The following is a 25038-nucleotide window of genomic DNA, read 5'->3' on the forward strand; positions in this document are numbered from 1 at the left end:
GACGGGGCGCCGCGAGGGGAGTTTCGCTGGGTTTCAAACTGCCGGCGCGGCTGCGGGGGATGCTGGCTCGGCAGAGCGCTCGTCAGACTGCTCTGGGGAGCACGGGAGACAAGTTGGGACGGCCTGTCAGGGCGGCAGGCTCCTGCTTGCGCCCAAGTGAGTGTGTGAGCTCGGATACCACAGCCCTTTCCTGTCCCTTTTTTAACTATTAGTGTGTTCCTGACTCTGTATTTTACAATAGGAATAAATGATACCACGTAAAACAGCTGGATTTTACTTTGTGTAGCTGCATTGCCGTTGTATTAGGTTCCAATTAGCAGCTATTGTAGCAAAGTTCATTAATTCCTTTGGTATGGAAAAATAACTCAGTAGTTATCATAAACGATGACCTTTTGTCTTCTTTATGCCTGTGGTAATATTTCCATTGCTCTAAAACGAAATTGTGCTGTTGTCTGTCTATGTCTGTAAGCTTTTATAGCAGTCAGCTGCATAAAGAGCAAAACCATTCGCGTCTGCTCCTCACAGAGATAAAGAACAATACTTTTTTCATTTTGTGTTTAGCATCATTAGCTATGACGGGCTGACGTTCATAGCTACGACTCTGGTTTCGTGTTGGAAGCGATGTATTTATTACCTGGGAACACTGCAGCTCCAGCGCCCCCAGCCGCTTCCCGCCCGGCCCGTCAGGCACTGCCCGCATCCCCGCTATGCGCATGCGCCGAGTCTCAGCGCGGCCCCCTGGGAGCTGTAGTCCCGCCCAGCGCGGCGTTGGGTTGCCATGGAGGCGGCGCGACACGCCGTAAAGCGCGCGGCACTTCCGGCTGGCGCGGAGGGCAGGGCCGGCACCTCGTGTGAGGCTGTGGCTGCCCGCGCCGCCGCCTCCCGCCCGGCCCCGCCGCCGCCGCCCGGTGCCCGCCGCCCCCAGGATGTTCAAGAAGTGAGTGGGGCCGCGCTCGGGAAGCTGAGGGGGGCCGCCCGCGGGCCCGCTGCTCCCCGGGTCTGGCCCTGCCCGCTGCTCCGGGGGAGCCAGGCCCGGGGGGGGGGGGGTGCCGTCAGCAAAATCTGCTCCATGAGTCCCTGGAATACCCCTGCGTGCCTGTGGGACGCCAAAGAGGCGTCTCAGGGGTACGCACGGTGCGTAGGGACAAAGCCAGCCTGCTGCTGGGAAAGCTTTCTCCTTCGCCAGCCGGGCGTTCCTGGGGGATAGGTTTAGGTTTAAGCCTCGTGAAGTCCTACGCTGAAAGCTGTACAGATGTTACCCTGTTAATTCCCCTATTGATTTACAACCGTTTCTTAATAATGCCTCTCAAATAAGCCACCTTTTGGGCAGCAGGTTCTGTGTTTCTGAAATGTTCTCACTTGGCAGATTTGATGAAAAGGAAAATGTATCAAACTGCATCCAGTTGAAGACTTCAGTTATTAAAGGTATTAAGAACCAGCTGATAGACCAATTTCCTGTTATTGAACCGTGGCTGAACCAAATTATGCCGAAGAAAGACCCTGTCAAAATAGTACGATGGTAAGTTTCTTTCCTTTTAACCTCCACTTCCAAATTGCTTGGATTGCTTCATTCTTCTCTTTACTGTTCATAGCAGAAGGACATAGGGGATTCGTTTCTTATAGATAATAGTGCATGTTATCAGCAAACCAGAAAGTTTGCACGTGCTTGTTGTGCTTTTGAGGGTGTGTTGGTAGGATGCTTGCGGAAAACAAAAGTGCTGGCTAGTAGTGAATGTACAGCATATTCGGTGGCTCTGGGAATTAGCTTGTTGAAGGGAAACGTTCATGTTTGTGAATGTGAAAGGTCAAACTTGTTTGGACAGTTCCAGTAGCATTTTTTTTTTAATATTGGGCTTCCATGTATTGTTTGGATGACTTTCCTTTTTTTTTTTTTTTTTTAACTGGAGGGTAGTATATTCTTAATAATCTTTGTGAACAGCTGGTTGGCTGCTTCTGGATCTTTAAGGGGAAGAAAGCGTGCATGGGACCAGTGTTCAAGGCATACAAGATAATATTTTTAGTTTTAAACTTTCTTGATAGTTGACTGCCTTCTCAGATGCCAAGGTAGACCAGAATGTGCAAAGTGAAATATTTAACTTAAACAGAAAAAGGGCTAAGGAGTCACTAGAATTATGTTTCTATTTTTTTTTATCTTGCAGTCATGAGCATATAGAAATCCTCACCGTGAATGGGGAGTTGCTGTTCTTCAGACAAAGAGAAGGGATTTTTTACCCAACGCTAAGGTTGCTTCACAAATGTAAGTTTGCTGAGGACAGTGGAGGTGGGGAGAGGGGTGAGTGTGTGATTCAAGAGGGCTTCTGTATAAATAGGTTTAAAAAAAACCCACAACCTACTACACGTTACAGACCAGATCTTTAAAATGTCCTATACCTTCCAAGCTGTAATTGCATGGCCTTTGCAGTCGCCTATGTGATTTGCATTCCTCCAGAATTAATGTAATTCTGTATATTAAATAATGTAACCTTTGTTTTTTAAACAATAAATTGCATAAAGTCCCACAAATTCTTTACAGTGAATTCTCTAGCACAGAGTCTAAATTTCTTGTTGTTAGTCCTGTTGCCCTGTCTTTGTTCTTCCAAGTCTTTCTTTAAACCCTTCTTGCTGCCTTCAAATACTTGTAGGTTCTTACTGCAAAAATAGTCTTTAATTGTGGATTTAATGATGCAATGGATGCTTGTCTCCTTTCAGTATTTAGGCTGCCTGGTTTGTACTTCTTTCAGTGTCATATCTCAAGTTATTTTTATTGCTGTTCTTACTGTTCTGCTCAATTCTGTTATGATTGGATGAGTTTAGGTGACAGTAAGTCTCAATGTTTGAAATGTTTCAAGAGGTTGTACATGCTTGAAAAATGCCTTTGAGAGCTGACGGCCTTCCTAATTTTGGCTGTCTCTGCCTCTTTCGTCTCAATAATGTTAAAGTGTTTGTTTTTCACGGAAGAGATTATACATGTTATTTGGGGGATTTAAGGTCCCTTAGCATGTGGGCACTTGAGCAATTGTTTTCATGGGTGAAGCTCGTTAAAACTTGCTCAGTATGTGGGCTCCGTGAGTGAGCAGGAGGCTTAGGCCCAGTGTTTGATTCTGATAGTTGCAGCCTCTGTTTCTCAGAGGAAAAAAAAAAAAATAATATATTTGATCAGGGAAAACTGTCCTCGTGTCCTTTCAGGACAGTGCGGTCCGGCAGGAGCTCTGATAATTGTTTCTCAGCCTTCCTACCCTTGCAGCATGTTAAGCATCGAATCACCCCTTTTAAACTGACTTGGTAATGAGCTATTCATGTTGTCATCCTCACGTATTAATTGTAATGCTGTATCTTTTCCCTCCTAGATCCATTTATTCTACCACATCAGCAGGTTGATAAAGGAGCCATTAAATTTGTACTAAGTGGAGCTAATATAATGTGCCCTGGCCTGACATCTCCTGGAGCCAAACTTTACCCTGCTGCGGTTGATACTGTTGTTGTATCCTTCTTCATCTATGGATTACTGCTTGCTGAGTTAATTTTCTATTCATGTGTTCTCAGCTGATTGTAATTTGAATTACTCTGGAGTTGAATGGTATGGAATGGAATAACTAGCAATCTGAAAAGACCTGCAGGGGTTCACATGTTATTTGGCAAGGTGAAAATTGTTCTTAATTCCTTTTACTTACCGTGATGTTCCAAACCCCCACATAATTAATTCTGCTCTGCTCCATTAGGTGGGATGCTCTGCCATTAATCTAATAGGTAATTGGAGCTCCTTCATGATGTTGAAACTGTGGAAGGAGATGAGGTACAGCCTAATTTGTAACCTGCCTTCTTAATCAATTCATCTTCAGTTATAGAAGGATGTGGTCCTGTTCTCAGGGCATTTGGACAGAGGTTTAGGAGCAGCTCTGCTGTAGTCGGGACTTGCTCCATGCATCTGGCAAACTTCAGCATATCTGAAAGGAGGAAAGTGTGCTAATTCACTTCTGCTAATTGTATTACTGAGCAAATACAATGGTAACAATACCAACCTCTGCTGCTTTTGTTGTTATTCGGAAGCTGTGGGAAAAGATGAGCAGTTGGCATTACATGTTACTGAACTTTGAAAAGGCTATGTCTGATTTCAGTGCTTATATTTTTTTCAGATTTGTCCCAGTTATTCTCTACGTCGGAATCTGAAATGGCCTCATGTATAGTTGTAGCCTTGTTCCAGAAAGGGAGAGACTGTCATCTCTCTGTGCTAGGCATAAAGGAAGAAATAGAATGTAATGCTGGGAGGTCTTTTTATTTTGTAATTGCTATTTGAGGTTCATAAATACATGCTTTATGTTCTGTGCACTGTGATTCAATTGTTAAATACAGTGCGTGATTCTGCTTATCTTCAAGAGCGAGTGCTCTACAATTACTAAAGGGGCAACAGTTCAACTAGGGAGTTTGTTGCTTTTTGAAAGGTGATTTTATGTTATTGCTTTTACTTTTCTGAAATAGTTTAAAAAAAAAAAAAATCCGTTTTCCTTAGTGGTAACTTGTAGGCAATAATGGCAGAGGGAAAGCAACATGCGTTATGTGTGGGAGTAATGAAGATGTCAGCTGAGGACATGTAAGTGTTGTGACAATTGAAATGTAACCTGTCCCGTGTCATAATTCCTATGTTAGTTTGGAATTTAAGCACCACTGTCATGGTTACTGAATCACTGTTGTATCATATTTCTTTCAAGTATGGCATTTATTCAAGCTGTCCTTTTGTTAATTAATATTAAGTTGAGAGGAAGAGGAGGCAAGGAATCCTTTCCCTAGATTTTTGTTTACGAAATTAAAATATTTATGTAAATGTGGATTTTAAGATGCACAACAGCAGTAGTGCCTCTGAATGTCACTGTTCCTTGTGCTCTGATCATACTTCTTCAAAGATCTTGCCGAACAAAGAAATATTTGTTACAGTACTTGCTGCCTGGGCTGGGCAAGAAGTGTAATTTGGATCTGTGTGGGTTGGCATCATTAAAGTGATTTTGTCTGCAGGAGTAACAGAGACTAAAGTCCTGCTGGTACTTGGCTGACCAGCTGGGCATTTACTCTGCGGCCTTCTCTTTTTCTTTGCCTTGTACCCATGTGCAGCATTCCTGCCTGATGTGCTTAGTAGCTTAGCTAAGCTGCTTGTGAAATGTGGAGGTCCGTTTGGGGATAAACATCAAGTGAAAACTACTTCAGAAGAAGGAGGCAGAAAACTAAAATGGGCGTTAGTTATTCCTAGCATAAATGCTAAATTATGAGGAATTAAAACACTTTGCCATTTTAAGTTGTGGCACCTGGCAGCAGCATGATCTTGCATCATACAAAGCAGCCCCAGTAGGTCTGGGTTGCTTTGGTTGCAGCCCCATCCAGCAGTAGTGTGGGTGACAAAGCTGATTCTGATGAAAATGAGCCACTTTTTCTTGTGGGGTTATTCTCATCTGGGTCATCTTCTGTAGAGTCACTGTGCAGTCATAAGGAGTAATGAGAGCATGAGGGGGAGAGGTGGCAATGTGTGCTAATGGACAGGGGTAGAATGGGACTGCTGCAGCCTGGATTTGCACCTGCTCTAGCTGGTAGGGAATTACTGCTCAGGATTATCTGTAGCGTTTTTGAGAGGTTGAGAGCATGTAGGAAGAAGGGAAATGTGTAGCTATTTATGTCCCAGTCCTACACCTGCAGTTAAGTGCAAGCCTGGATTATCTGTATTCCTAATCCTAACTTCAAATTCAGCAGTCTTGCAGTTGAATGTCCTGTCCTTACAAGGAGCGACATAAACTGGAGAGGAAAAATTAATTGATATTGATCTATGCAGCATGTTAGCATACTGTATTCTGTGATACTGTTTCAGTTTTCTGTTTTATTCAGTATGATTTCAGTCACTTGGTATGATTATGATACACGATGCATTAATGCAATTAACATAGAAGTATTTTCCTTCCTGATTACCTTTGGACAAGTTGTATAAGTAATAGAGTACTTGGTGTAAAGAGGGTAAATTATATTCACCAGGGTAATTAAACTTTTCAGTTTTAGAATGATTAGTTTTGTCTGTTTTATTGTGACAAGACTGGATTTTTTTCTATGGAATTAATCTACTGAAAAAAAGATGAACACAAATCCAGTGCAGATGTATAAAACAACCACTTTTAAGAGCTGACTTGACTCAAACAATATAGGACAGGATGTCTGTAACACGTTGCAAGTTCCACATTAATTTAGCATTTGTAGTCCTTTATTAAGTGGGTAGATGACCTGCAACTAGAAGCAAACCAGCTCACCTGTATTTGATCGTCTGTGGCATATTTGGAACCAGAGCATGTCAGGCTCTGTGTTCTTGCCTTGTTTCCTGTTACACCCCCCACTTGCCCTACAAGGGGAAGAGTCATTTACAGCCCCTGTGCTTCTTTGATAGAGAAATGCTGCAATTCATACAACCCTTCTGGTGACTTTCTTAGGAACTGTCTCCCACAAAGAAGCAGTTAAAAATACTGTGGAAGGTGGTTGACAAAATATGGGAGGCAAATATTGTCATATTATTACACGACTCACATTGCTGAATGATAACAAACACTGTTTCCTGTCCATATGGCGTCTATGACTTGTGGATGATAGCGTCTCCCCTTTTAATTGACAAATAGTACACTTTTTTACTTTACATATGGAGTCTAGTACTGCTCTAATCTTTAACCTAATGCTTTTGTACTCTTTTCATTCTTCAACAGTGAGAAGGTCAACAAAGGGATTGGCATCGAAAATATCCACTATTTAAATGATGGTCTTTGGCATATGAAGACATACAAGTGAAACAAACGGAACTGTGTTACTCCAAGGGAATGCACTTAGGTTAAATGTGGACTGCTTTGTAATTCCTTGTTTTTAATGTGACTGAATGTACAAATTATTTTGTTCTGTGGCTATGCTAAAATAAATCAAATGAATGCGAAAGTACTGTTAGGCTACAATAGTTTTCTAGATTTCTTTTTATTACAGTTCTTAATTGTTTTGTCTTAAACCCTCATCTTCAGTCACTGAAGATACCTGATGGAGAGATCCTGCATGGACTGTGAGTAGACTATTTTGAATGACAAGGAGGAAAAAGCCAAGAAATGTTTACATTGTTATGCTCTTCTAAAAGAGTAATTTAAAGTGTATATGAAATATAAGTAGTATGGTTTTTAAAACCTCTCAAACACTCCAGATTTTTTTCTTCTGATTAACGTCTCACTCGCTTACCTGTTTCTTGAATGTGGAGAGATCTTTTCTAACTTTTTTTTTTTTAAACTTAATTTATTAATGGCATTAACTTTAATATTTTACATCAGGAATTTCTCTTTTTAAGATGCATTTATCTGTATAGGATTTATGAACTTAAAGTCATACGTGGACTATAAATTCTTTTATGCTAGTTCATATCTTAAGAATATATATTATGTTCCGATTTCTACCTGACAACACTGTTTGATATCACTCCTTGTAGTGGAATTTACAGCGATGGTGGGCATACTTCAAATGGAGCATGTGCCAGTTGGTGCCTGATGCTCTACTCCCTGTTTACCTTCGTATTTTAGGAGCAGGAACAAAATCACTGTTCAACAAAGGCGTGGTAGCAAAACCTAGTTATCAATGTAGCCAGGAGTAGCTTCTTCAGGTGCAGATGGCAGTTTGTGCGCACTGCCACGTGCACGTACATCTACACATCTACAGAACTGGTTAAAGAGCACGGTGTTTACCTGGATAATCTGACTGTTTAGTGACTGCATACCCAAAGCTATGCCGATGGAAAACAGCCTGTGCCATGGAATTATTTAATAAACTAAGGAAACTTTAAGGTCTACTGCTCATAACTCTGTCTCTGGAAGTATTTATTAATATTTCAAGTCTTTATTCTAACACTTATATTTTATTAATCCTAGAGCTTAATTTTGTATGCAGTGCCTTGTCTCAGTGCTGTTCTGCATGTTTAATTTCTGCACTCTGGGACCTTTCAGCAGATAGTGGCAGAGGTGTTCTCAATCTAATTCAGAAGTTAAAACACAACACGAGAGATGAACCGTATTACTTAACATGTGCTACTTTTAGATTTCTTCTGTAAAGTTATGTAAAAGACTACTCTTGAAAATGACAGGGTATGTCTGAAACTATTGATGTAGGAATACAAAAACTAAGATGATTAACACTTTGCACAAAGTTTGGTCAAATCTCACACAGTCCCTTCACAATAATAGCAGACATTATTACGCATATCAAAGACTTAGCACTAACAAGAAATTAGTATATTTATAACAGGAATCAGTTTGTGCCTCAGTGGCTCTTCTGGGTATGAGGTGAGCTAGCCCGAATTCAATGGTTAGCTTTTTCCTATTCTGTCTCTTCTCTTTGTCCCTTCCTCCCCCTGTTCTGCTACAGCATCTCTCAAATCTGGGATAAATGAGGTATATTCTGGTTTGGACCGTTAATGCCAATTTTCTTTCTTGACCTGCTCTGACTGCTGCTGTTGTAGTGGTATCACAGTTGTTTCTAATATCAGAAACATCTTTGAAATCAAAATTTCATTTCTCACCTTGTCAGGCTTTGTTTCAGAGTATACCCAACTGTGGACCCAGCCTTTTGAATGTGCTTCTGTAAGAAGATAAAAGCTAAGTCATGCTTGAATTGTATATCAAATATACTGAAAGCTGTCACAAACAGTAATTTCAGTTGTATGTAGGTTTTGGCAGCAATTATGTGCATGTTTGTGTTGCTGTCAGTTGACCTCTGACAGGAGGTAAGGTGTGCCTTCTGAAACAGCTGAGCTGTGGTAGCTTGCCTGGGGTCTGAGCAGTTCTCTTCCCATTCTTACAAAAAATCAAGGACCTGAATGATGCTCAGCACACAAAAGTTGCTACTCTCATGAGCTCTGGAGTACCCGTTGTGAAACAGCTACTTCATACCCATCAGCTACTTCACATCAGCTTTTCTCCTTTACTGTGGCTAATGATAGGATGAAATACTCCAAATGCTGTGTCAAAAGAAAGTTGTCCTCACCTAATAGCTCTTTTATAGGTAACTGTAGTACCAGTAAAGCCTGTGCTAGTGCTAGATGTAGCACAGAGATGCAATACCTACTTTAAATCTTGAAATGTCTAGGTCAGATAAGTGACTTTTAAATGGCGTAAACACCATTATTTATTACCACTTCATTACCATGTAACTGTGACTGGTGCAGGAATGGAGTTGTGACCAGGTAGCATGTATAAAACTTGGGATTTCAAGTGCACTTAATTTTTTTTAAAGTGGAGAGTTCTACACATTGCTGTTTTGTATCATGTACAAAGAAAGGGTGAGTGTACAGGCGCATTGATCTTTCTGCATATTAGTGTTCAAAAATACCTGTAAATGCAGCTGTACTTTCCACTTACATTGACAGCTAACCAACTTCCTTGTAAATACTATTAGCACTACTAACAGTGAAAACTGCTAGACGGAACCTTTATTCAAATATGCTTATAAAATACTTCTAAATGAGCAATTACTCTTGTGCTAACAGGCTACCTGACCATGTTAATATTTATTCAAATTTAGTTATCTCTTTCTTTTGTGTGATTGAGAATGGCAGTCCAAAGGTCACTTATTTTCTGCAGGAACTTCCTAACAGATGTTTCTTGCTGGCTTGTTTCCTGCTAGCTTCTTACTGGGTTAGGAGACCACATAAAGCAATGGGTGCACCCTTTGCAGTGCATAACCAATGTAGCTCAAGCTGATGTGCAGTTTGGAGTAAAGGAAATCACTTAATAGTCTTTGAGACTGAATCTGTGGCCAGTTTTATTGGTACATCCTAGAAAGATATAAAGACGTTTGAGAAGTGCCTGAAAGAAGTGAGAGAATCGAAATCTTGCAAAAATATATTTGTAAGAGACTAAAGCTCTTCTGAGTTTTCATTAACAAATAGTTGGATAATACAACCCCCCATATAAACTTGATTTCCTTTTATCACAAACATCAACAAGTCCTTTATTTCCTTCTAGTATTGCCAAAAAAAACCTCAATCATTTCTGTATAAAAGATTAAGAAAGAACATTCTCCTTCCACTTTTAAAATTAAGAGCTTTACCAAATCTGTGTGCAAAAACTGTACACCAGTACCATCAGATACGAAAATTGAGTGTCTGTACAATGAGCACAGTTAACTCCTTGGTTCTGTGTCCTTTCTGAAAGACATCAGTCATTGTCTGAACCTTCAGGTGGCAGGAAGACGAGTGCATCGTTGTAAGTGTGGCCATAGGGTCTCAGCCTGTAAACACCGTACATCATCACGTGCATGTGGTTGGGGGTCAGTCCGTTGAAAGTGATGGCCATGTCTGAGCAGCAGCCATCTACCACCTGCTCAGGGTGATTAGCCATTGCTTCTTTGATGAGGGCGTTGACTGACTTGGTGTTAAAGACGTCTTTTCCTTCTGAGTCTTCGGCATTTTCAGCAATCACTCCAGTATACTTCAGGCATACTGCTAGCTGTTTATCCTCAGAAAGTTTCCAAATCATACCTCCATGCTCTGGACACTTGTCAGTGTCTTCAAAAATACGGGAAAGTCGTCTCAGCGATCCGATGCTTAAGACGATTCCTCCCTCGCTATCTACATACTCCAGGTCACCAGATTTCACAGTATGGCCTATGTAAAAAGGCTGTGCAGGGTCTTTCTTCAGTAAGAAATACTTGAGATTTTCAATAATAGCAAACGTTGTTGGATAGGCAAGAAAGAACCAGTTGAATTCATCTTTGTAGCGCTCATATGTTAACTTGTAAGCTTTTCTCATCATCATCCACATATCGTTTGTGTCGAGGACTACCGAATTAAACACTTTGACGTTCTCGGAGCTGTAGAACTCTGCCTTGTCGCAGTGCTTGCTCCACGTCTCTTTCACTGCAGCCCAGTGCCCGAGGTCCTTAGGTTTCACAAGGATGATACAATAAACACGGATACTCTGACTGAGCTCCAGACGCTCATCTTCCGAAAGATTCAAGACATCTTCTTTGTTGGGAGCCTGGATGTGATGGTGCTCATGGTGATGTGCTCTAGTCCCATGGCCCATCTTAAAATGTCCGAGAAGCGTAACCAGCACGCAGAAGACTCCTCCTAACACCACACCTTTCATGAACGAACCGCTTTCGGAAATCATTTTCCCTAGAAAAGAAGCACACTTCAGCAGCTCGAAGGGAACACGTTTACGCCGCAGACTCCCCGTCCTTTCACTGCCATCTCCCACCCCCAAGCCCAGCCTCGCTCCCCTCACGTACCGGGCGGGACAACCCACCGGCTCTTTCCATGCCCGACCCCCGGTCCTGCCCCCGGGGGGGCTGCAAGGAGCCGCCGGGAGCCGTGGCAGTGCCTCCGGGGCAGCCCCCACCGCTCCCCGGGGCGCGCCGCGGCTTCAGGCCCGGCCTCCACTCACCGCTGCCGCCGCTGCCGACCTGCGCCCAGCCCCCGGCCCCCTTCCCTCCCCTTCCTTCTCTTCCTTTCCTTCCCTCCCCTTCCCCGGCGGAAGCACGGCGCAGCCCTTCCAGGCGCCGCCCGCCGCTGTGGGGCCGCCCCCTGCCGGACCGGCCGCCCGCTGCGGCCTTGCGCCGTGTGGGGAAGGCTGGATGCAGGCAGCCCCCGTGAGGGGTCGCTTCCCTCGCCCCGGTCACCTCCCGAGCCCCAGGAGGAAAAGGAGGAACCCCCCAACCCACACCCAGAATCAAGCCTGGTGCCCCCCTCACTGAATGCCCGGCCCCAAATGCCCCGTGCTGCGAGCGGTGTTTGCTTGGTTTCCTGCCCCCGGCCCAGGGCACACAGGATTTGTAAAAATTTAACGAAAAAAGCAGAAACATTTTTCAGAGGCAGACTTCCACCCCCCCCCCCCCCTTTTTTTTTTTTTCCTTTTGTGGTAAGTGCTGCTGAGCTGCAGGTTGAAAGAAGCATGTCAGAATCCCTTTGTACACATCACCTCTCAAGAGTTTACCATTGACACCTGACTTGAAGGCCCTTTATTAGCGGCTGGCAGTGTACCCTTAGTGATCAGGATAAAGTCCCGTATGGGTTTTCCCTGTATTGTAAGATACATATTTCATTTTTAGCCCTGACTGGCTAAACTTAGTGGGTTTTACTGAAGGCTGTTTACAACTGAGCTGCTCTGGATTCTCTGGCATCTGGCTGGGATCCACCAAGGCCTCACTATTCAGCTAAGTTTCTTTACAGGCCACTGGCTGTAGACTCCAAGGTTTAAAGATGTTATCTTTGGCAAAAAGATACGTAAGAATGTTGGTTACTTGATTCTTCTGGGCTTGGGGAACCAGTGCCTGTGGTTCAGGTAAAAAAATAATACAAAAGAGCTATTCTGGCTAGTTGAGTATATGTCCAGAATGGCTCCATTCAGTGGAGCTGGTCCCCAATTACACACTGTGATAGAGAGGGACCTACTGTCAGTTTGCATGTTCTCCTAGTCCTGTTACCTCACTAAAGAAACATCACTTATCCCATCTTCTCCCACCCAGCTGCTTTTAAAGTATAAGCAGGACGATTCTCAGGTGCTTATCACAGCAGAAAATGGAGGTCAATTCAAAGTTTGTATTATACATCTCCTGTTTGCAGAATCCATTGTGGCTTTCAGGGCTTCAGCACTTGCTTGATCATGTTCTTCAGAGAGATTTGAATGAGTTGCGACTTGCTGCATCAGCTGATGCTTCAACAAATTGTTTTCCTGCTTGACTTTAGTGAGGTTCTTTCCAAGGCTCTGACAGAATGGCTAATGTAGCCACAGATTTTGACTGTCACTTTAATATATTTTCAACATTGCCTTTATCCAGCAGCAGATCAGTGACGAGAAAGTTTAAGTGGCATATAAAGCATGTTATAGTCTTGAAAAGACTCTTCTGGCTCTTATGTTGCTTGAAATTGTTGCTGGGTGTTAAAAGGAGTAAAAAGGCATAGGAATGCGTAAGATCTCACCACAGCCATTGTTAGTTCCTCTGGAGCTATGTTAGAGGTCATTCAGACACACACGTACTCTTGAAACCACCTCAAATCCCTGCAAGAAGCTGTTTTTAAGAACTGCAGGAGGTGAATGTTTAAAGTCATTCCGCCATGGGCTGGGAACTAGCCGAATGTCAGAAACAGGCAAGGCACAGCCCTAAGATGGGAGTTACAGGAGGAAAGCCAAGGGAGATGATGAGCCACAAGGACCAAAGCAGGAGCTGGCTCCTCCAAGACTGCCGCAAATGGATGTGCATTAGTTTTGTATTGAAACACATGTGCCCACAGAATATCAGCCAGATTTCAGCTTTGAGTACCGGCTTGCTGTCCACTGAGATGTTCTGATCATTTGTGGTATCTTTACCACACTCTCCAACAATAGCAGCTTTTGAAACCTGTGACTTGTGCCAGGATCTAAACTGCTGACAGAGCTGAAGAGCTCCATGGCTCGTTGCCTGTCTTGACAGACAGCTGATCCCCTGCTATGTTCTGTTTGTCTTTCTTCGCTGGCTGTAGCTGCACTGTCTTCTGAGGCTCTTTCTTGCCGCCAGGGAAAGACATTAAGATGTTATGTTCTCACTTGTGTGGTGCAAAATGTCCATGAGAGATTGGCTATTATCAAAACATATTTGATAGGAACTTTGTTCCAATTAACACGAAATGTTTCAGCTGACACACGAGTTGTCATCTTTTACAGTGACTGCTTGTTAATGATCACAAATGACTGGTGTCCACTCTCCTGGAAGCAGAGGCATCTGTCTCTCTCTTAACTATGCGTGCAGTAGAGAGGCTGGGCTAGAGCAGTGCGGTAACATTCAGAAAGGGTAACCAAAACTAGAAATGAACTATTGTGGATGTTTCTGGGTAGTTAAAACAACAGATGAGCTCTTGGCTGTATGAAATTACGAGAAGTGCAGAGGTATGGTTGGACTGGGACAGCTGACTTTGTCATCACATCACCCATCTGTTTAATAACTTTATCAATGACATAGACAGTGGGATCTAGTGCACCCTCAGCCAGTTTGCGGATGACACCGAGCTAAGTGGTGCAACTGATACGACAAAAAGAAGGGATGCCATCTGAAGGGACCTGGACAAGCTTGAGAACTTTGTCCTCCTCTGCCCTGCCCTTGTGAGGCCCCACCTGAGCACTGTGTCCAGGTCTGGGGCCCCCGGCACAAGAAGGGTCCTGTTAGAGTGGGTCCAGAGAAGAGCTACGAGGATGATCAGGGGGTTGGAGCACCTCTCCTATGAAGAAAGGCTGAGAGAGCTGGGGACCTTCAACCTGCAGAAGAGATGTCTCTAAGGATACCTCATTGTGGCCTTAGTGATAGGACGAGGGGGAACAATTTCAAACTAGAAGAAGGGAGATTTAGATGAGATGTTAGGAAGAAATTCTTCACTCGGAGGGTGGTGAGGCACTGAACAGGCTGCCTAGAGAAGCTGTGGATGCCCCAGCCCTGGAGGTGTTCAAGGCCAGGATGGATAAGGCCCTGGGCAACCTGGTCTGGTGGGTGGCATCCCTGCCCATGGCAGGGTTTGGAGCTGGATGGGCTTTAAGGTCCATTCCAACACAAACCATTCTGTGATTCTATGATGCTGCTGAAGCTGCTGGCATACCCACTAGTTATACCAGTCCACCTGACTCCATCAGAAGAGAAGGCCACACATGGTTATGGTGCAAGGCCTACAAACTCTCATCTTGAAGATCTGAACTCCCACAGAAGCCAACAGAGCCAGTGCAGATAAAGAGGGGCTTTTGTGAAGAGACCAACTATTACTGTCCTGTTACACACCTGGTACTTTCTATAGTTTTGTTCATCATGTAGAGTGCACAATGAACAAACATATGTGCTTAGGTCTTTGATCCTATTGTTGGAAAATGTTTGGGAATCCCTGTTTTAAAATCTCAAAGTAGTTAGGTAGAGATTCTAATTAGCAGGTAGGAAAAGCCAGATCTTTTCATTCACTTCACAGGGAGCTTCCCAGCTCAGTATTTCTTTTGGAGGAGTATGGGTTCCGGAGCCAAACTTTAGCTCCCTCTTCTGAAATTTTTGCCCTGCATCCTTGTCTCCAGTTTAATTTCACACTCAAAATGGAATCCATGCAGGCTGAGCTGAAGAGTGATGCGGTAACAGACCCTGATCGCTGTGAGTCAGTTTTAAGCAAGCCCCTGGCTGGCCAAGAGATCAAGAAAGCCTCTTAACTTCATGTATCTCCAAGTGGTGAGACCAAGGATTGGCAGCATCCAGCCAGATAGGTGGGGGAAAGGAGGGACAGGGACTTTTTGTAAGACATTTCTATCTTCAGTGAGTGTTCACAGCCACATTCGACACAAAGACTTTGTCACAGGGGTAGGCATTGGACAATGGAATAAAGATTTAATGCAAACAAGAGATTTGTGTCGTATTTTTAATACTAATTTCAAACTCCATGATGAGGTATTTACCTCTGAAAACGTGTTCTCTCCAGGTGTTGGGCAAAATGCCAGAATTACCAGTTGAAATTTTATGGCTGTATTATATAGGAGATAATGCGTAATGGACTCTTTCAGCCTTGAAATCTTTTAAATTGATTAACTGTATTAAACAATAGTTTTAAATCACTTTTCTCTCCTCTTTCATCCATGAGCACTGTCAAGGAAGGTCTTGGCATTGAAATAGCCATTATTTAAATGATGCCCTCAAGCAGAGGAAGATATATGAGAAGCAAAAGACTCCAGAGGAACTTACCAACTTTGGACTGCTATATAGTTTCTTGTTTTTACTGTGTGTAGCTGAATGGAAAAAAACATCTTATTTTCTGGCTATGCTAAATCAATCAAGTGAATGCTAACGTCCCGCTAGCTGCAGCAATTCTGCTGGAATTGAACTAACAGAGACAATGCCCAGAGCTGAGCTGACATCATTGTGGATGGCTCCAATGTGCAAATACAACAGAAAGAGAATACGAACTAGCCATTTAATGACATGTCTCTTGGAAGGACAGGAAAAAAAGAATCATTATTGATCAAATAGAAACAGACAGGGGGAAAAAAAAAAGCCAGAGACAGAGAAATCTTATTTTTCAAGCTCCCAAAGAAAAGAAAAAAGTGATGACGAAAATAGAATTCTATCAGAAAGAATGGGTTCTTAATAGTCTTTTAAAATAAAATGCATGAAGCAGTGATGGAGTTATTTTGCTGCATCCCTAAGGAGTTTGCTTTTGCCAGTCTGAGCCCCTAGCACTTGGAAAAATACCTCTGCAGAAAATGATGGTCTCATCAGAGCTTTTCAGGCTAAGATCACATAGGTAGGAAGCCCTGTTGTGCGCAGCAGTGACAAAGACAGCCCCGTGGCACACAGACAAGCCAGAATGGGAGCTTTGCTCTTTGGGCACTGCCTTGGTAGGATTTACAGACAGTTCGTGGTGCCTGAGCACAGGGGTAGGTTTGTGGTTTGGCTTACAGGAATTCTGGGCCTGGGTCAGAAAACCTGTAGACCTTGCCTCAGTTTGGTTACCTGTTGCCTGGAGATGCACAAATGTTTCTGGCATAGTATTAGTATATAGTCTAGTAAATAGCAAATAGTTATTGCTAGTAGATGGAAAGACCTGTGAATTTCTGTTGATGTTATCGTATTATGGGAAGAGGAAGAAGAGAAAGGGTGAAAATAGAAGAGCTTTAGCAGGCCTGAATGTCAATAGCTTCCATGAGATGCTTTCCCGAACTAAATGTTGACATCCTTTCCTTCTGACATGGAAAGTGAGGTTGTGAAATAGATTCTCCAAGCAGACATTTGCTTTCCTATACCAATATTGAAGGAGGAGACTCCTGAGCTATATGTACAGAGGCCAAACAAATGTGTCTGCTAGCTACACGTATTTGCAGCAAGCTGGAATTATTCGTGATGTTAGAACAGCAACTCAGCAACTGTTCTGCAGCTGTAGATCTGTGATTTAGGGGAGGGGAGATGTACCAGGAACATTATATGCCTGGTCCTGGGGTTAGGGGACAAACTGCTTCATCTGTACCTGCTAGGTGAGGACCCAAAAAGAGGGAGATGTTTCTGTCCAGGAGGGGATTGTGTTGCTCTGGGACTGTGATCAGATGCAGAAGCTTTATGCTTTATGCTTTCAGGTGAAGCAGGGATGTAAGCAGTGCTAACAGTGTGCGATGTGAACAGGGAGTAATGCAGACTGCAGGCAAAAGGGGAGGGCATAGAGGGTCTGAGATTGCTGCGTTTGAGATCAGTCATGTCAGATTTTAGCTTCTTTCCCTTTCAAACAGATATTGACAGTGCTGTGTTGCTTCATGGGTGCTCAGTTTGGCCACTCCAAGCATGCTGTGTGGTTTCTTTCAGTCTGGTTTGTAAATAACGAGCTTTTCTAGACTCCTGACTTGCACAGCCTTGTGCTACTGCAGCTTCTGTGCTGCAGCCTTTAGCAGAGGCTCTGCTGTCAACAACAACCACAGCACTCCCGCGCTTTGCCTTTTATCGGCCTTTTTGGAAACCTTTTCCATATACAAAGGTGCCACTTTGCTCCTTAGCGCTATGGTAGTCTCTCCAGCATGCCAACAGCCTAATCCTACAGGAGGGGGCACCGGGAGAAAATGTGCCTGGGGGATCCCTGACCCTACAGCTCGGTGCTGCTGCTGGCTCCCTGCAGCACTGCCAGCTTGGACAGCAGCGAGCACTGGTGGAGGGGATGCTACGTGCTTCATGGTCTGCTCTGTTCTCACCTCGTTTCTGTATAGCTTACTTGCACTTTATCCTCTATATGTGGACTTAAAAACAAAAAAAGTTCAATATTTTAACATGCCCATGGAGAGCACACTCATAGTTTCAGCTGTTGATAAGCTGAGTCATGAATGATGGTGCCCTAATTTCACACTCATATCTACACATCTACCTTAAAGCCAGAATAACACAGTTGCTCTTTATTATGCCTTCTTTCACCTGGGCTTAATTTTGTTACCCATTATTCTGAAGAGTTTTTCATGAGAACAAGTTATGGATGTTTGGTTCAGTTATCTCAGTACAAGAGGCTGTGAGGCTGCTATGGAAGAAAAGAAAAATATGTTTAGGAGTGTGAATTGTCAGTGATGTACAGTATCAATTCACACTCTAAAAGATTGAATTAAAAGTGATAATTATGTGCTGTTTTTGCTGCTTAAGTGGTTTAATGCCATTAAGACTTTGCTGCTTAATGGAAAAGCTTAGAATCAGACTAGCATGGGAATACTAAAAATTTTAATGGATTTCTGTTCAAGTCGTTCTTCCTATTAGGAAACAAATCTACCAAAATACATAACTAGGTCTTTGAATTCAATTATTAATCCTCTCTCCTAATTTGAAGAGCAAAATTATCATTTAACAGCAGTTCTCTGAAATGGAATTTTAATGATACTAGTCATCTTGGAGTTGAACATGATTTTTCCCAATCGGAACAAAGTTAGAGGATTCTTAGTGCTGAATCAGTTTTAGACATTAATCCTAAGCAGTTAAAATTATACTGTCAAAAGCAGGTCTTGAACATCTATCAAACAGAAACATTTTCAGTGCATTCTCATGTGTTATCTGGCTTCACAGTATGAGAAAAAGGCTTTGGAAAGTGGTAATTGGAATGGGATTGTAGGAGTAATGTATGGGAAGAGAACTACAGCATATACTTGGAAGGATTCGCAGTGGTCGAATCCATGGCTCTAACATAGATCTGATGGGCTTTGTCAAAATGGGGTCCTGTCTACCCAAAGAAATGTGTTGTAGTTTAGGTGAAGTGCTTGTTTTGACTGTGGAATGAGAGAGGAAAGCAGGCAGAAGACTGCCAACAGTTGGTGGCTCACCCTTCTACAGGCTGGTGCTGAAGCAAATGGATTGAGGTGTAACTCAGGCTCCGTGAGTGGGGATGGAGACATTCATGGCTTATAGTGAGCTGCTCTGGGTTATAACTGCTATTGCAAATTCAAAACCAGGAATAATCCCCAGGAAGAATCTGCAAAACTCTCTAGGAAGAATCCAGATAATGGTGGGATGACCCAATTAAAAAACTTGTCCCGTTTCATGGTTAGTCCCATATTTCCAGCTGCAGCTGCATCCGATTATTCCCTGGGATTTTTTTCCATCCCCTCTGAAGGGGATATAAACTCTGTGGAGATCCAGGCAGGTTTTTGCTCAGTGAGATTAACTACCAAAGCTGCTTTGTTCTCAGTGCTTAATGGCAGCTGTTTGTGCTTTATGATTCCTATCCTGGAAAATTAAAGTTAGTAGTTATACTCCACAATGCTGTGCTATTTGGGACAACAGTAATTTGCCAGGAGCAACTTCGTGACACATCTGAAAATGAAGTCATCGCTTTGAGCCAGCAAGATGTCAGTCCCTTCACTCTGGTAGTATTTTAGGATTTTAAACAATATGACTGAAGTTGATACTGACTAAGAGGCTTGCTAGGCCTGTTAGTAATAGTAAACAGAATACCCACAATTACAGCTTGCTTATTTGGATTATTACTTTTTTTTTTTCATGTATTTGTATTTTGTTTTGCTTCTTTCCATGCTTTAATGACCAAAAAACGTAAAAGATGTATCTTGTATGTTCCCAAGATCTTTCTGATGGAAGTATCAGGACCTCCTTTACAGTGGTACTCAATTTTCCTGACTTTCAGCAGCACAGCAGAGCAGTCTTTTAACTGTGAAAAAATACTGTGAGATAGAATTCCTTTCCCTTTGAAATTGAGAAATTGCTATAAGTTGACAGAAATGCTTATAATGCAAGTAACCATCTTGCAAGTCTGACTCTGAGGTTCACAGATGTTATTGGGATCAATGGATATGTTGCCTTTTCATCTTCTATGATCCCAAATTGTCTGTCGGGGTAGCTAGGCTAATTGTAGGACTTCTGCTCTCTGGTGATTTTTCTGGTTGGAAGTCCATCAGGAATACCACCATGATCAACATGAATATAGGTCCCAACGTCATTCCCCCTCCTCGATTTGAAGTGAAAGGTAGGTTGGAATACAGGATCAAGCCCTTAATTTGTTACTTACATTTGATTTGAAGCTTAGTGTCCAAGGTTAAGCTAAAAGGTTAAGGGAATAATTCATGCCTGTGAACAACTCATCATGTTAGACAGAAACTAATTTGGTCCAAGGCACAGCATGTTGGAAGATTGCCACTTCCTTTCTTTTTCAGTGCTCTTCTGCATTCTCACTCCTTTTAAACAGTCTCCTCACCCCTTTTTGTGTGTAACTGGGCTTCCTTTCTGAAGCCTTCCCAAATTCAAACTGAATTGGGCAATAATTTCCTATTTGTGTTTGATACAAAAGTTTTCAAAAGAACTTCACAGACACTAATCAGGGTAAAAATGAAAATCTAAAATCTGTCTTACTCTAATGTTTCCTTTGGAAACCATTTAATTTCTTACAAGCACACTTTGGCAGATGATGTGGCCCTTAAAGTAATAAATCACAGGAACATAAGATGCTTCAGTGCAGCTGCAACATGGCTAGTTAGGATCCTATTCAAGAAAAAGGCTTAGGCAGTGTATTTTCTTTCCTATATCCTGCTGTACTATTTCTCCCCCTTATAGATCATGTGAAAAGACTCTCAGAATGCTCTTATAATTGTCTCCTTAGAGTTACAACCTGCAAATGCTTTTTTTCTAAAAGATAAAAATACCCAAATCTTAATGGAGCTTTTTAAAATGGCACATCGTTAACTCTCCAACCTCCTTTACAGTTTTGTAAATCTCTTTAATAAGGGTGAGGAGAAGCTTAGAGAGGTCTCTTTGATTAAAGGTTTGACCTGGAATTACTTTGAATTTGTATTATGGAGTCAGCACGTTTACTGTGGCAGCCTTAACAGAGAATCTTTTCAAGTATTTTGCAGGTAGAGCTGTAAAGAGAGTAAATGCTATATAAAACTTCCTAAAAAAACACAGCAAAACCAGTTAACCATCAGAACACTATATTGAAAAGATGTATCCACAGAGCATGGGGAACAAACTACCTTGCTACTTTACAGCCTGAATTTGCAATTTGTGTGAGCTCCTGTGGCAGAGTTTCAAGAAGAGGAGGCTGGATTCAGTGATCCACGGGGTCCCTTCAACCCTGTGCCCAGGGTTCCTGTGAAATTCTAACAGTTCTGAGAAATGACTCAATTCAGCAAGAAATATAATCAAGCCAGTGAGTTTCATGGAACCGAACATGCTCAGTGCTGTGTCACCATGCATGACTTGGCTCAAAGGAAGTAACCAAGGACACAAGAGCCTGTGATACCTTTTAACCCCACTAATATCAAGTCCTATGGGTACAAGTTTCTTAGAAGGTGATGTTCCTCTCGACAACACCTAACTCTCTGCTGCCTGAACACATTTGCTGTATTTGTCAATAGGATCTCTAAAGCTTAGGCAAAACTTTCAGTATGAGGCAGTAAGTCTACACTGGGTTTATTGTACAATATTTAATAAAACCCAACTAAAAAAAAAAAAAATTAAAAAATCTCTCTCTCTCTCTCTCTCTATTTTTTTTTGCTTTCATGGCCTGAATATACTGACAACATCCCTGTAACTGTCAGCTAGGAACAGAAACCTGCACAGAGAAATCAGCACTGCTGTAGAGGTAGCCTTTGCTCTGGAGAGTCTTAAGTCTGTTTGCTAGGCCCGTATGTCTCACGTCAGCATGACGGAGCGTGCCTCATATGTAGTTAAATCTGGAAGACCTGGGAGCATAACCACAGCGTTAAGAACACCATTATAGAGTCAGCAAGGGAGTCAGTCTTAATTTTCCTTGTTTGCCCATTCTTCCTGGTTGTTGTGTGCTGCAGAATCGCAAACGGTGCGTATAGAGCAGCAAGTGTGTGCGCATTTGAGCTACTCATTCACTGCAAGGTGATGCCAGCTGAACTTGCCATGAAAACAACACCATCTCACTAGTATGGATGACCCTGCCCACCAGACAGGGTGTCTATATGTTCCTTTTCCTTAGCTGCCCCCAGCCCCTGCTGCTCTCCTTTGCTGAGGTGCCAGGACACATTCTTTGAGACCCGCCTTGTGCTGGAGGTAAGTGAGTGCAGCCCCACAAGGGAGGGCTGGTCTCCTGTCTCCTCTCCCACCAGCACCAGGTACAGGAGCAGCTCTTCCCAGACACGCAGGGCAGCTCCACATCGGTACTTTGCTGGGCAGATGGGAGCACTGCTGGTGGGGAAGGGGAAAATGTAAGAATAGAGTGTGTTTTTCCTCCCCCAACTGCTAGACCAGAAAGACCATTCAAAGAGGGCCCAGATCTGGAGGAGGGAAGCAGGGAAGACTCCCAGAAGGAGTGGACAGAGTAGAGACGGTGAGAAATAGGCCATGAAGGTGACACTGCAGATAGCTTTTCAGCCTTAAAGAAAAGTAAAAGGTCTTCATGGCTCCTGAAGGAAAGCCTTTCCAGTGGCTGTGGGTAGTTATTTTTGTCAATTTGCAGGGAATATTAAAAAAAAAAAAGAAAAGACTTCTGGTAGTATGTTCTGATAAAATGTTCTTTCCCCCCTGCAATGACAGCATTAAAGATGCTGCAAGTGAATTTATTAGACTCTTGTGTACCACATGCACATCCTACTCCAGAACTTGATGGGTGAATGTAGACAGATACTTCTGCAGGATGTTCAATGGTTTTAATCCCTCCTGAGGTTGGAGACAGAGGAGGTTTCAGCCCTTATCAGGGACCCTTAGCATTTTCTTAGAATAAGCCCCATTTCTACAGACCCTGGGGAAACTGAGCGCTGATTGGTTTAGTCTGATTAGGTTGTGGCAAGGCTGAAATACTGTTGAGGGACGCAGTGCTGCAGAGGTGCTTGAACAAGAAAAATACCAAAGGTGATCCCAGAAGTAGCTGGTATTCAAAGCACAGCTCAGGTAAGGACACAGCACATCTAATGGGACAGGGTAGAGGACACGGAACACTAGCAGTGCTGCATTCAGAGAACTGTGCCAGATTCACCACTATAGGCTTCCCAAAAGCCTTAGAGTTTTTTGATATTTGCAGATTTGTTACTGTTCCTTTTGAGGAAAGATGGTAGATATACGTTCCTTAAGTAGCAGCATCTGGGTACCTGCCTCTGGATGCGGCCAAATAGGAGGGTTCAACAGCAAGCTGAACAAAGTAAAGCATTTAGCTGATTCTGCTGTAGGAGTGGAATGCATCTCCTCTATGACTCCCTGGCAATCTGCATACATCCTCCTGAAGAGAGGTGTGATTATTCCTGCCTGTGACAGTCTTTTTGGAAAGGCAATTGCAGTGCTTAAGTCTAATCAAATGCCGGATGACAGGAGCCAGGACAAACCCTCAGTCTCTGTGCAGTGCCCGTGTAACTAGGGAGGTGGTGTGACAGTAATCAAATGAAATGGCTCCAGGTCACTGTTGCCCTTTGTCTCAGTGGGGAATGCTGGCCTTCATCCTGGGTTTGATCCAGCTGCTATTAATATGATGCAAAAACACAAACTTTTCTATTATAATATATATCTCTATAAAGATCAGATCCATAATGTTTGTTGCCAAAGTATGTTGTGCTACCTGTACACTGTTTTCACAGACATCAGTGAGAGCAGATGATCACATCTGCTTAAGAAAAAATCTCATGATTCTCTCCTGATTGGTACAAAGTTTTAAAACAATGGTGGAGCATCTAAAGGGACAGTGCTGAGACAAGTCCAGCTGCTTTACAGGTGAGGGGATTATTCACCCCTTCCATGTTTTAGGCATGCAATCTTTTGGCACTCTGAATCACCACCTCTGTTGGAAGCATTCCCCTCTCTCCCCCTGCATTTTCCTCACAGGGAATACAAACTTCTATCTTTGGATATGGCTTTGAAAACCTAAACAGGCTGCCCCTTCATGCCCACAAAGCTAGAGTACAAAAAATAAAAATATTACCTCCTATTCCTTGGAGCTCTGACATCTCTCTCCTGTTCTTGATTTTCATACTCTGCCATTTCCTCATCTATTTTACCGAGTGCATAGGAGCCTTTATTGCTTCAAGTATTTAGACAGAATGAAAACTATAGCTTAAATGAATAGCTCCTGAAATTGTTTCCTTGCTGGGAATCGTTAATATGCCATATGGATTCAACTCATGTATCTGAGCTAATATTGCACCCTGAATTGCTAAAACGATTTATTTTGAACCTTTAACACTTTATTGAACAGGAGAGAATGATTTTTCTTTTTTTTTTAAGTAGTCGAGGCTTCAATGTGTCTATGCCAGAGTCATTCAAGATGTCACCTGTGTGCATCTCCTTCTCCCAGGGTGTTACATATTTTACTCTCCCACCGATGGTCTGAGGACATTTTGCAAAGTTATTCTCTATTCAGATGAGAGGAAAAGGAGGCATAAGAAATGTCACAATGTCTCATGCAGAGCTGAGAAAAGAACTGCCCTCTGGCTTCCTAGGACACCAGCAAGCCTCTCCACCTCCCTGGATGGTGGTCCAGAAACCTGTATTGCTCAGGAACAGGGCTCTCTGCAACACTCAGAAGTCAGCAGGCAATTCAGCAGGACCTGGCCAGAGTAGCTAGTGTTGGGAGGGTTGGAAAAGGCTGAAATAAAAGGGTGAAGTAGGGTAAGGATAAGAGATTGGAGCTGATGGAGATTTCAAGGCAAGCACCACCTCTGAGTAGCTGACAGCGTTCTCTCAGCATCCTGCAAATGCAGAATTAAACGTACTGGCTTTAATCACCTTCCTCAAGTCTTTCTGATGTTTACCTGCTATATGCAAAGAAATAGTCACTCTAGCTCAGCTGACAAATGGTAGTTCATTAGGATATGGTAATTTGATTGCTTGTTATTGTCTTTCTCTGCTCTTAGTATCTGAGAGTATTCTAAACCGTAACGGAAATAATCTGTCCTGATTTATGTCACCAAAAAAAAAAAAATTATCCCAAAGGAAGATTAATTCCAAGAAACAAAATTGTCTGTTAACATAAATGGCTGTTAGCTGTAGTGAGCATTAAACCTAAATGTATCCGTTCTCTCCATGTGGCACCACAGTTTTTAGTACAGAGGCTTGAGTGCTACATTAAAGCTGAAAGAGAGCTTT

At 42.8% G+C, this 25038-nt stretch overlaps 2 protein-coding genes and 1 long non-coding RNA gene across 4 annotated transcripts; 2 read left to right on the plus strand and 1 right to left on the minus strand.

Annotated features, from left to right (window-relative positions):
- Positions 1-786: 786 nt before the first annotated feature.
- Positions 787-6948, plus strand: MCTS1 (MCTS1 re-initiation and release factor). The gene is made up of 6 exons (XM_035541888.2): positions 787-937; positions 1367-1519; positions 2160-2257; positions 3348-3481; positions 4521-4588; positions 6723-6948. The coding sequence occupies exons 1-6, from the start codon at positions 927-929 to the stop codon at positions 6802-6804; spliced, it is 546 nt and encodes a 181-aa protein (XP_035397781.1). The 5' UTR covers positions 787-926; the 3' UTR covers positions 6805-6948.
- Positions 3488-4473, plus strand: LOC118245569 (uncharacterized). The gene is made up of 2 exons (XR_004777895.2): positions 3488-3793; positions 4134-4473. It is a non-coding gene; the product is annotated as an uncharacterized LOC118245569 (long non-coding RNA).
- Positions 6949-9776: 2828 nt separating the features above from the next.
- C1GALT1C1 (C1GALT1 specific chaperone 1) lies at positions 9777-11526 on the minus strand. Of its 2 annotated transcripts, none has more exons than XM_035541935.2 (2): positions 11427-11526; positions 9777-11158 (listed from the first exon to the last, which is right to left on the minus strand). In XM_035541935.2, the coding sequence occupies exon 2, from the start codon at positions 11151-11153 to the stop codon at positions 10197-10199; it is 957 nt and encodes a 318-aa protein (XP_035397828.1). In that variant the 5' UTR covers positions 11154-11158; positions 11427-11526; the 3' UTR covers positions 9777-10196. The 2 variants fall into 2 exon arrangements, with proteins under 2 accessions (XP_035397828.1, XP_035397829.1); XM_035541936.2 differs by lacking the exon at positions 11427-11526 and adding an exon at positions 11272-11290.
- Between the last annotated feature and the right edge of the window lie 13512 nt (positions 11527-25038).

The sequence above is a fragment of the Cygnus atratus genome, chromosome 13 (assembly GCF_013377495.2).
Source record: "Cygnus atratus isolate AKBS03 ecotype Queensland, Australia chromosome 13, CAtr_DNAZoo_HiC_assembly, whole genome shotgun sequence".
In the NCBI taxonomy this organism is placed as follows: domain Eukaryota; kingdom Metazoa; phylum Chordata; class Aves; order Anseriformes; family Anatidae; genus Cygnus; species Cygnus atratus.

Excerpts from the sequence above, each read along its gene's own strand:
- MCTS1 (XM_035541888.2), top strand. Across the intron at positions 1,520-2,159 it reads CCTGTCAAAATAGTACGATG|TCATGAGCATATAGAAATCC; the intron begins GTAAGTTTCTTT and ends TTTATCTTGCAG. Across the intron at positions 4,589-6,722 it reads AAGATGTCAGCTGAGGACAT|TGAGAAGGTCAACAAAGGGA; the intron begins GTAAGTGTTGTG and ends ATTCTTCAACAG.
- C1GALT1C1 (XM_035541935.2), bottom strand. The coding sequence starts at position 11,153 with ATGATTTCCGAAAGCGGTTCGTTCATGAAAGGTGTGGTGTTAGGAGGA.